This window comes from Rhyacophila brunnea, unplaced genomic scaffold (genome assembly GCF_057557595.1).
Source record: "Rhyacophila brunnea isolate RB1 unplaced genomic scaffold, BYU_Rbru_1.0 scaffold_8, whole genome shotgun sequence".
Taxonomy (NCBI): Eukaryota; Metazoa; Arthropoda; class Insecta; order Trichoptera; family Rhyacophilidae; genus Rhyacophila; species Rhyacophila brunnea.
In genome coordinates, this window is record NW_028233350.1 from 20,247,059 (window position 1) to 20,259,735 (window position 12,677).

A 12,677-nucleotide genomic window follows, 5' to 3' on the forward strand; every position below is an offset into this window, starting at 1 on the left:
ATCTATTATTTTTCGGAAAAAATATTTTTAATGAAAATCAAAATAATAAATATTAATAGAAAAGTAATAGCATAAAATAAAGATCGACAGAAGAAAAAAACGAAACACAGTATATTTGAATTTGAAAGGAAAAATATTTCAAATCTGAACTCCAATGGAAATTTTTCAATTAGCTGTTAATAAGAATATATTATATAAGAAGTAGACGAAAGATCCTAAGAAAAAATAGAAAAGGAAATAATATGGTCACACATAAACATAGGTCATGCAGTGGCGAAGGGTGGAGGTAGGCTGTTAAGATCCGCCATAAACAGTGCACATTAAACTTTTTCAGACATACATATTTGTTTTCGTTGAAATAAGACTACAATTTACAGATAGTGTTGGTTAGTTTTTAAAATTCAATCAAACCCTGAGAAACCAAGCCATAATAGATAATAGTCAAAAAATACACGTTTGTCTATAAAATATCTAAAATTATGCAATTAAATCATACATAACTTCGAATATTTTATAAAAAGAATAATATTTTTTATTTATTATAGTTTGGTTTAGTCACGGCTTAATGAATTAAAAAAATTAACCAACAATATGTGTAATATGTAATTTTAATCCAACGAAAACAAATAACTATGAATGAAAAAGTGTGCACAATTTTGTCGTATTGCCTAAATTAGACCAAAACTATTATGTTTTCGTTTAGGCATGGTTTAATTAATTTTTAAAAACTAACTTACACCATCTGTAAATTGTAGTCTTAGTTCAATAAAAACAAATACATATGACTAAAAAAGTTTAGTGTGCACTATTTATAGCGAATCTTAACAGCCTACCTCCACCCTTCGCCACTGGGTCATAGATACTCTCATTTTTAGAAGGATCGAGATCTGACCATAATAATGAATGGGCATGATAAAACTATATCCACTAGTGACTAGGGTATTTTTAAATGTTTGATATTTTTATAAGATGGCAATTCATAAACTGAAATCACTGCTGGTAAGTATCATTCTTAAAACGATTTTTGTTAAAATTTCAGTCAGATCCGATGATTTAAAAATATAAATCACTGGACTAGCTGTATAACTCTAAAAGAGTTGAAATATATTTTTTTTTCATCCTACAAAATGTGGCTTACTTAACTTTAACAAAATTTTAATAAATATTCATTAGATGTGTCAATATTTCGTTATCTTACCATAAGTTTTTATTTAATGGTATTGCTCCATCTTCTTTGGAAAATCCACAGAGGATTCCTCCTAAAAGGCCAAATATGACGGCCCATGTTAGCCATCTTGGAATCAGTTGTTTCCAGTCTTTATGGTGGAGCATAGTGTTACCAGCCTGTAGTCCGAAGAAGACGTGCACAATCGACATCAGACATCCTGAAAGAATACTCTCGCATTAGTATCAACTTGATAATATAAAGAAGAATATTATATATTTTTTAAATGTAAGAGATTTTCGAGGTAGGTACGAGTAAATTATTAACAATATGGATACATTCGGTAAATTACCATTTTGCTTCAAAGTGGCGCATATGGGCATAGGTACAAGGAATATTTTTTAGGTATTTTTTCAACCCAAAATACCTATTTGGGAGAACAAGACAAACTCTGGGTTACGTTGAAACTAATAACACTACAACCTTTAATAAATTATACACTATAATTAATGTTCTCACTCGATTCATCCTCAAACCATCAAATTGTGGATAAGGCGTGTAGATTGAACCCTACTTTCCTAATAAAACATCATATTTCCTTACAATTTGCAAGACGGTAATGAAAACTTTCTAATGATTACACCAACAGACGAACCGAAATATCAACTACGAGACATTTCAAAAATCACAGCGATATGCAGTAATCGATTCCCTATAAAGGTCTACGCACACTATTAAATTAGGAAATTTGCAATTAATTTGAACGGTCATATTGACCTATTAGGATTGTAGAAAATATTTGATGACAACCAAACAAAACATATTATGGGGTATTGCGCCTATCGTGGCAATATGGTTGCCGACCTCTAGTAGAAAATAACCAATAGAATCTCGTACCACACAATAAGTTTAAAAACTTACCAAATACTCCCTCAGGGTCGAAAGAGCCAGATTGGTAAACAGTTTTGGCTGTGGGATTTTGGTAGATGTGATTATCTCCCAGTACAGCGAGATCAATATGCTTGAATGCTCCACCGATGCAGTTCTTATTGGCCCAATCATCCTGCTTCCCCCCAGCTCCTAAATATCCACTAAAATCAAAGGAATAAATAGGTTTTTATTATGATAATTGATTATTATAGTAAGTATCGGATATTATGAAATTGCTATTAAAATTTTGTAGTAGGCACGAATTATTATAATAACGTTATATTCAGCTTGACTTTATAAAAATATTACAGAAATCATATAATTTTATTGTGTATTCATTGTACTTATAACAAATATTTAATTAAAATATTATAACCCTTTTCAATTTAATTGTATCAATGATCTGTCTGTTGATCTAATGGTCAATATATATAATAGGTATATAATTATAACTGTTGTAATAGAAAGTTTTACGAACCGGAGCGCTCGATAATTTTCCGAAAATATTAACAGTCATCTAATTTTATGAAAATGTGTGTTTGATTTCTTGTTATTATGGCGTATCTAGCTCAGATTGTATGAACCGGAACAGCGCTCCGGTGTGTGTTTGGTCCATGATCCTACCATTACATCAATAATTGAATACATTTTAATACCTACTACAGACAATATAAAACATTACAGCAGAATACGTACGTTGGGCACCCTGGTACTGGAAGGAGAAAGGTTATCGTCAAATGTATCGTCAGAATTGCCATCATTATAAGCCATTGAGGGGCAAGTTCTATGATGTCGAAAAACATTTTATTATATTTACCCTAAAACGATAAATGTGTGTATGTTAATGATTTATATTAAAATATCGAACATTATACAATAGATGATGCAGATAATTAAAGTGACATGCTAACCCTAACCTGTATTTCTTGTTGATTCCTGTTGGCCAAGAGAAAAGCAATAGAGCCGACAACATAATAAGCTATTCCAAATCGTTGTAGGACTCCAAATACCCTCATGTTGTATAAGGTCGTTCCGTATATAGTGTTTAATGCAACACCTATCAGGAATAAAATACACGATCGCTGAAAAGGGATTTTCATGTTGAATCATAAATAAAAATATACAAACACATTATGTATGGGTAATCAATGAGGTTGGATTATTTCGCTGCGCTCATAGAGATGCCCTTACAGTTTAAAATCGTACATTGCCTACCTTTAATTTGGGCAAACCTGCACCATAAACTCATTGGCCGAAAATAAATCCATATAAATCAATCAACACTTCGTTGTCTGCGTACCATATAATATTACGCATACGCCGACTACTGAATGCTTTCCGAATGGTCATAAATTATTGTGTATGCATCAAGTCTCCACGAAGGTCTAAAGGTCTATCCTATATGGTAAGGCCTTTTCCACATGGCGCGTTTTGACTCGAGTGCATTCTAGGTACACGTGACCTTATTGAGCCGTCCACACGCACTCGCGCCGTGGCGATTGTCGCGCGCGGTCGAGATACAGGTGTTCACATGCACTAGCGGCGAATCGCGGCGAGACACGCGCCATGTGGACAAGGCCTAAATCAATGGTCTTAATAATGTAAGTACCTTCACAATATTATTTATTTCCTTATAGAAACATACAATCTAAACCAGCCACTGTTACCATGTTATCATATGTTTCAAGTTTTTGTTTGCGTATGGATGCTTTCGTCAGTTTCGTTTTTATTTTCAATATTGTTAATTTAATTATATATTATTTTTGTTTCCTCGTACTTTCATAATATTTCATTGACAAATATTTTTTCAGGACTGAAAATCTTAGTGTGGAGCTATACAGATATGTTAACTAAATATTTACTAGCCCCCTTACCCGAAATATATTCCATAAAGCATTTGACTTAGGAACCTTCTTCGCCACAAGAGATTTTACTGATATCGGTATGCATACACCCATTATCCACATGAAGAAAGGAAATACGAGATCTCCAATAGTCAGACCATTCCATGTAGCATGCTCCATCCACCAATATCTACCAGCACCATCATTCACGAAGATCATCAAAACGATGCTCATTCTAAAATAATACATTAAATTAAAAAGAAAGACACTTCTATATTGTTACCTATGCCAAAGTATATGAATAACGGATGCATGTAATAAATTTTATTTTTGCATTCAACTTTATGACACGACATATTTCATCCAAGCCATCGAATAGGTTCAGTAGTATTATAATACTATAATATTATATGGATAAAATAATGGTACAACTAAAAAAACTTGCCCACGAAATGTGTCCAAAGATTTTACTCTTCTTCTGACAGGTTTTTTCTCTTCTTCTTTTGGGGCATCTTTGGTTTTTATAATCATGTTCCGGATTCTGGGGTAAAATTTGCACAATATTGCCAATCCAATGAGAACAAAAAATACTAGTAGTATTGCTAAAATGGTAAGTACAAGAAAAATTTTGATAAAATTACTTTGATTAATATATATATTAATATACTTAGTAATGTTACAATTTGTATATTGATATAATATAAAATATAAATAATCTTACGCAAATAAATATTGACGGGTGGCCGCTCCTCGGTAAAAACGCATGACTTTTCGTCAATATCTAAATTGTATACTCCGAATTCCCCCATTTCAGGCCTGAACTGGCAGATCATATCACTGAAAAATTAAAAACATTAATTTATTTTAAAAAAGAAGAAAACTTCGCTTAAATGAATGATAGCAGTAATTAATTATTATACTGGGAAACATCCCTTCACTTGTTCGACTTCTTCTCTCAAAGCGTAGCAAAGTTTTGTTTTGTATGGATGCATTTTCATAGCAACAAATCATTAGTATTAACCGCCGTTTCAGACATTAGTATTGAAACTTGTCTACAGTGGCGTGCGTATTGGGGTAAGGGCCAGGCCGACACCCAGGCGTTTTCTCATATGCTCATTTTGCATAATAATATTTTTTTAAATACTCAAACATTTCTTGAATGTTAGAAAATCTATAAATTGAACATGTGATTTTTACCCGTAAAAATCCACCTACTTGACCTACATACCTACAATTTTAAGGTTGCGTCATATTTTGTTACGATAATGTAATATAAATATTATAATTAAGCTATCCAAATTAAGAAAAGGTCTGATAATTAAAAAAATATGTAAGTAACACTGTTTTTTAACATCCATCAATTCAAAAACGGTAAAATATACTGCGGAAAAAATAGGATAAAATATAAATGTGATGGTACTTTTGTGTATCATCAAATATTGTCACTACTGTGCATAAGAGAAGCTTTTTAAATTATTTATTCTAAATATGAACGTAATCATAGCTCTGTTAGGTACATGTGTTATTTATTATAACATAAGTGCACTACTTTGGGTGATTTAAACCTACTACCGATTTAACAGTTAACAGTCAAAAGTAAAAAAAAATGTTATTAGAAATACAAAATGTATATTTTTGTAAAAATATCAAGTAAGTACGTACGTAGTTAAATCTCACTATAAAGTGAAGTTTTTCCTGGTGTCCAATTGGTATTTTTTTACTCTGTTGGTCGAAAATCTTATGCACGCCACTGCTTGCTGGCATCGACCGTCCGACTCATAAAGAAAATCTATCCAACAAACGAATGAAACATAAAAACCTTGTATTTTTGTCAGGTATTGTAGGTTCGTCGACATTTTTGTATATTCTCCAAGTATCGCTGTGGGCGACATTGTGCTTCAAAACCGTATTCTTTGAGACGGCCAAATATGCAATTCTAGTGAATGGACACTGTAAAATTAAATAAATAAATTATTATTATAAAAAAATATTCACTATACCTGCTGGTTTATACCTGCATACTAAATGTATTACTCTTGAGGTAGGTAAATATAATTGGAAACGTTGGAAGAGGACGCAAAATGTCAATGTTTAAAATATGATAACGAACTCTGATAGGTTGATAGCTATCTACCTAGATCTAAACTAAAAGAGTTAACTTTCATAAGGACATATAATTAAATTATACCAAAGTAGATAATGTATTATATTATACTTCCAGTAATGATGTACTTAAGTTATTATAGAAAAGTAAGTTCCCATTTCCGCTCCAAGATGGAGTAGGTATAAGAACCTCTATGGTCTGGGGTCATTATACCTGCCACTGGCCACTGGGTCCATACACCGGATCCGAAAAATATACATATTGAGAAATAACATGTAGATTTAAACATGTCACGGGATTCGAGACCAACGGTGGGTGCATACTGCATACTATTGAACTGTATAAGTAGGTACTCGTTAATAATACATTTGAGTACTTATAATATTTTTTAACATAACACATCATTTTTTTAAAGTTTCAATATTATATATATTGGTATATTTACTGATTCATCTTCTGTATAGTTTTACATTGTAAGTACTTACAACAATTTAATTCTGACATGGGCACGGGATTTTTGCGAAGATTTAAAATCTTAATGGCAGAAAAAAGAAGGGAGCAACCAAAATTAAAATTCACACATATTATTATTTATCGTCTGATTCGATTGCTTTTTATGTATTTTAGGTATAATTATTCAAAAGAAATTCTGATTAAACTAGATATTTTTCCAGTACCTACCAAGATGGTGGGTAAATTCTAATTTTCTTACAACTATTGTCTGATGTTCAGTTTAAACATTGGTACCAATAATATAGTCTGAAAGCTGTGCAAATTTTATCAATATTAGTCAGGTAATTTTTGAGTTATAACCGAACAACCAGGATACACCCCAATTTTATTATTAGAATAGATTATTTTCGCATGTTATTGGATGAACTTTCCACCTATTAAACAATATTTTAGTTACAACATTATGTCTACGTTTGGGGAAAATTATATTATTTATAATATAATATTGAAACTGTAATTGTTATAAAGAAAGGTGAAATAAAATAACAGGGAAGTTGTAGGTACTTACTCTGTGACATTCGTCGGATAAAACATAAAGTTGGGCATTTTGTATCGAGTTGGTCACATTCACGTATGCCTGATCGATTGCTAGCTTGCTGAGGTTCAAGTTTTTGTAGATGTCAACTCCTGGATCTTCTACCCAAGACATTGTGATGCAATCTAAACAAAAAATAACATTTACATCGACAATAATAATCGGATAAGTATGTCATAATTTTTCCAGACTTCATATTTAGTGACTACCTACCTATTAGACAAATAAATTGATCTAAATTATACATACGATCGCTCATACTTTTACAATCTATATCAGGGGTAGACAACTTTTTTATACCTACCGCCCACTTTTGTATCTCTGTTAGTAGTACAATTGTCTAACCGCCCACCGGTTCCACAGTAATGGTGATTTATAAAGTAGGGTAGTAACTTAACTTTATAAAATTTATAAAGAGTTACAGCAACTTAAAACATATAATAATAATTTACTTACCAACTACTTTATGTCAGACTTTCGCTAAGCTTGGCAGAATAAGTCTTTATAAAACAACTTACTGTGGTTAAATCTATATTTTTATTTATACTTTCCATACATAGAAGCATGAAGTCTGATGAAATTTCATTTAATTTATTAAATTATTAATGAGATCCCTGAGGCCGATGCTGCGAAACTAAATACTGGATATCCGGCTCAATTTTTGTGAGGTACAAATGAAGGTCTCCTCTTTCGAAAATATTCAGGCGATTTCTTTCTTTGGTCATAATATGATTAACAGCACTAAAGCCTGATTCCACAAGATATGAGGTATCAATAAACTGAATATCATTTTCCACATAATTGGATATAAGACAGGCATTTTTTTTTATTTTGCCATATGTTTTCATATCCACCACTATCGAATTTATGAAATTTAAATCGTCACGGGGAATTTTATGAAAACATAATGAAAATGTTTATAAAACCCCTACCGCCCACCATGAAAGTTGGAACGCCCACTAGTGGGAGGTAGTGCCAGGTTGACTACCCTGATCTATATGATAGAAGAAAATACAATCATGCTTTCATTGGTTATGTCTTTGGTTTCGGGTTTATGGTTTCGAATACATTAATTAAAAGTGATAAAACTACGATATAAAGAGTGCTTCATTCGCAATTAAAGAAAGAATAGGCAATTTTAAAAAGTGCTATAACCTCGAATATCCTATATAGTGAGATATGGTTTTAATTTCAATTTCTAATGACGACGTTTACAATATTATTTTTATTAGCACAATCAGCGCCCGAAATGGAGAATTTTATGAAACGGATCGCACGATAATTTTCCGACAATATTAAAAAGTATTCGATGTTTTTGTTATAAAATATACTACCTTGGGCGGATAAATGCAATAACAGTCTTTAAACTTTTGATATGCATACATACTTTATTAAATTTTTCTGTAATACATACCGAAGATTACGCAGGCAATATTAAATTTGTTTACAAATCTATTTGCTTGAAATATGCCTAATGTGAAAAACATTTCACAGCAATTCTCTTTTCTTATTTTATATGCCGCCCGTAGGAAATTCATAGTCTACCTAGTAGTCCTATACACACGAGATATTATTGGTTTATATTTTGTATGGGTTAATTATATACTTAGTTAATTTGACTTATTTATTTTTATTTTCATATACTTTTATCCTTCATTGTTTTCGTATAAACGTATTAAAAAACAGAACAATTATAAGAATCATAAATATATTTTGATTTTAAGGTACCTATTTCTATTTTTTTTTTAAACAAATTTAAACATCTAAAACTCTTTGTTTTGTTTTTTTTCTACCATGTCTTAAGCCTCAATTACATTGAGCTTATTTACGAGCTGTGTGTTGGCAAATTTATAATCTGCCTGTAAAGTCGCCCAGTGTAATCATCGAACAAGCTAACATGTTCGATGATTACACTGGGCGACTTTACAGGCAGATTATAAATTTGCCAACAAACAGCTCGTAAAGAAGCTCAATGTAATTGAGGCTTTAGTGTAGAAATGGTGGTTTACGATAATATGATGTCATTGTTATTCTCAGTGACGTCCCTAGACAAAATGCAACCCCTGGGCAGCGCCATACGTGCTGCCCCATTTTTTATAGAATATTTTTTGCTCGTGTCGTGTAAGTAAACTAGACATCGCGAAGCCGATTATAATAATTAAAGTTAAAGATAAAAATAAAGTTCTGTTTAGCTTTTTATGCGAATTAATACATTTTATTTCCAACCAGCGAGCTGAATTTTTGAAATGAAAGATATTTTCGTTATTTATGAAGTACTCAGTTTAGGTAGTTATTTCTATATATTATATCAAATGATGCTCTTCGATTTGCCGCCTTTCAAGTAACTGCCGCCCCCAAGCGACGCTCAATCTGCCTACCCCCACGGGACGTCACTGGTTATTCTCTTCTACCATGCAGCAGACAAGTTTTTTTTCGTATTAATTGTGGTGAAACATCAGTAGTTATTGTTGTATAGTATTATGCTCGTTAATAAGTACCTATGTGAATATATAATCTCCTATATATTATTATCCTAAGAGATTTTGGAAAACGCCCCAACTTTTTTATTTAAATACCATTTTGTTGATTATTAAAGGAATTCACTTCAATTTTTGGAGTCCCGAATCTACTTCCATTTGAATCCGGCACAATCTGATAAAACTCGACACAATCACAGATAATATCGTTTTTAAATAGCGTTTTATATCCGTCACCATTCATTTTCGCATCTTGCTGGCCATCTACGGCAAATTGATTATAATGTCGCTTAAAACTTTCTATATAATCGATATTTCACAAATCTAAATTAATATTCCACAAAAATATTCAAATCTGAAATCGCCACATTGGCGTACTTATGGGTTTTAACAAGAATTACCTAAATGCATATTTCCTCACTAATTACTACTAAAATATAATCTAAAACCACGTCACTGCTTTTTATCTGTCAAACTAATAGACTAATGGTTGTCATGTATTTTCTTTCGCTTATTTAGTTGATGTGTCAGAATATTTTCAAATTTAGAATTTGTGAAAATCCTAGAATACATCGAACAGTAATGTGACATTTCAAATAGCATAGACATTTATTGCAATAGTATATGTGTATTCATTGCCAATAATAATAATGGAGAATTTTAATACTTACTGTCAATGAGTAATAATTTCAGATACCTTGATTATATTGATATAGTATGTAATAGTATTATTATTACATTTAGGTATGTAGGTAAATCAAATTATTGTGACGTTTATTAGAAATAATAATTAATTCGTGATATTATTAATAATAATTAAATTGCAATAATGTTTCTTCTTATTAAAACCTAGTGAGAACCTAAAAAAATAAAATACCATTTTTGCTCCGAAGCAAAGCATATGGACACACCCTTTCAGGGTGGTAATTACTAGTATGTATCTTAAAAGACATTATGAGAAATAGATTTTACATTTTTTCAATCTAATGGGATCTTCCCCCATTGGATAAATAAAACGTATTTTGACGCAATAATCTAAACGTAAGAAAAATTAGACTATACTGCTGCGGCGATGGGTGGAGTTAGGGTGGATCCACCATAGATAGTACAGACTAAGCTTTGTCGGCTATACGTATTTGTTTATATTGAAATAAGACTACAATTTACAGATGGTGTTGGTTAGTTTTTAAAATTCAATTAAACCCTGGGAAAACCAAGTCATAATACGCATCTGTCTATAAAACATTAAAAATTATGCCATTAATTCATTCATCATTTTGGATATTTAACTCAATCACCACGGAGTATTTAATTACTATTTAATTACCATATTTAAATAACATGATAATTATATCTAATGCGGACACAATAGGTGTGCTGAAAGGATTTAATAGATAGAATAATATTTTAAGCTACTATTGTTTGGTTTAGGTAATTAATTAAATTGAATTACGCATTGAGTCTTCGGTGTGAACAGTCGTGTTTTCAATAAATATATGTCGCCGTCTAATTACAAATAATTACTTTGTTTAATTAGTTATTTCGCTCATAAGCGATCATTATAAATCGTTAAATTAGTATTAAGCTAGTAATTAAATTCGGTGTTTCATAAAAAAATGTCAACTTTGTACAAACTGTTTCGATTTAGTTCATCTTATATTTATAATAATTATTAATAATAACTATTTTGTAGTTAATAAATAAACGGGATAGTTTAATATTGTAATTTCTTATTATTATTATGGATTAAGGCAACAATTTAATATCGTACTTTGTGTTTGATTGTGTTGATTGTTGTGTTGATTGTTTAGTTATAATGACCTACACTCCAGTAAAACTAAGTGATCTTGCAATATCCTAAGGTAGCAACCGTTCAGACATTTAAACCATATTGGCAGCAAAGGCATAGTAATATGCCGCTCAAGCGGACCCCTCCTCGTGGGGAATCGCTACCGGACATTCCAGACCCTGCAAACACTGTTTCAGGAATTGGAACACGCGTACGCGAGCGGTCAAAAAAGGAACGCTCGCCGAAGAGCCCCAAATCACAAGATAAGTCCTCTACTGCTGAAGATGCAGAAAGAGAGCCAAAGCAAAAGAGAACGAAACAAAGAAGCCACCAGCCTGCACCCCCGAGTACTTTGGATGTCGAAAGCGACTGCAACGTCATTATAGATTCAGCAGTATCGGACACCACAACCGAGCCTGAAAATAATGTCATCTATGATGACATACAAACGTGCTTACATGAAGTGCACTCCTCCCTTAGGGGCAAACAGGCTGACTCTAAAGATAAGCTACACAATGCCCTACTAAACCTTTCCGAGGCCGTTGGAAGGCAGAATTATTTGTGCATGGCCAAGCTGGAGATAAAAGTCGTAGCGCAGGAATGCGAGATTAAGGGCATGCAGATTCAACTTCGTGATAGGCAATTAAACATTGAAAATGAAAACCTGGCCATTGCTGATTTGAGAGAGCAGACGAAAACTCTCAAAACTGCCACATTACAAATCCACAAGGAGCCTACCATCACTGCCCCCCTATTAATACCACCTGGGCTACTGCGTTAGGAAGGCGGCAGCGTCCGGCAGTGGCGCCATTCACGGCACCTGCTGTCGCCGGGTCAGCATTTCCTTCGCTGTTGCCGCTAGCACCAAGGCCTGGAGTCCTCTTCTTCCCTACGGGAGAAGGAAAAAATCGATCGGAAACGACAAGGGAACTCATAAAGAAGTCCCTTAATCCCAGGGATATTGGGGTACAAATAACGGAAATTAGAAACGTCAGAAACGGAGGTGTTATCGTACACCCCCGCTCTGAGGACGAGGCCAAGCGTCTCGTCAGCGCTCTGGAGACCTCAGAGACTGCTCTGAGAGTTAAACTCGCAGGAAAAAAGCAGCCTCGCATTATTATTTTTAATATGCCGGCTTCCACTACAGAACCCCAGCTTCGGGAGGCAATTTACAACTCTACAAGAGAGCAGACGGGTCTATCTGAGGAGCCCTACCAAGCCGTACGCCTCAGCCACAAGGCGGGTCCCAGGACTGGCAGATGCCATTATATCACTTATGTACCTGCCGCGGTGTGGTCTGCTCTCATTGCAGATGACAGA

At 33.0% G+C, this 12,677-nt stretch overlaps 1 protein-coding gene across 1 annotated transcript in view; it reads right to left on the reverse strand.

Annotated features, from left to right (window-relative positions):
* The window catches only part of Hgsnat (Heparan-alpha-glucosaminide N-acetyltransferase), a 28,753-nt gene that overhangs the window by 3,375 nt on the left and 12,701 nt on the right, over positions 1–12,677 (reverse strand). The window contains exons 2-10 of the mRNA XM_085959179.1: positions 7,065–7,216; positions 5,759–5,889; positions 4,661–4,776; positions 4,385–4,541; positions 3,970–4,174; positions 3,013–3,177; positions 2,792–2,913; positions 2,087–2,256; positions 1,199–1,385 (exon numbers count right to left, since the gene is read on the reverse strand). Coding sequence (XP_085815305.1) covers positions 1,199–1,385; positions 2,087–2,256; positions 2,792–2,913; positions 3,013–3,177; positions 3,970–4,174; positions 4,385–4,541; positions 4,661–4,776; positions 5,759–5,889; positions 7,065–7,205 — 1,394 coding nt within the window. The 5' untranslated portion in view covers positions 7,206–7,216. The remainder of the gene's footprint in view (positions 1–1,198; positions 1,386–2,086; positions 2,257–2,791; positions 2,914–3,012; positions 3,178–3,969; positions 4,175–4,384; positions 4,542–4,660; positions 4,777–5,758; positions 5,890–7,064; positions 7,217–12,677) is intronic.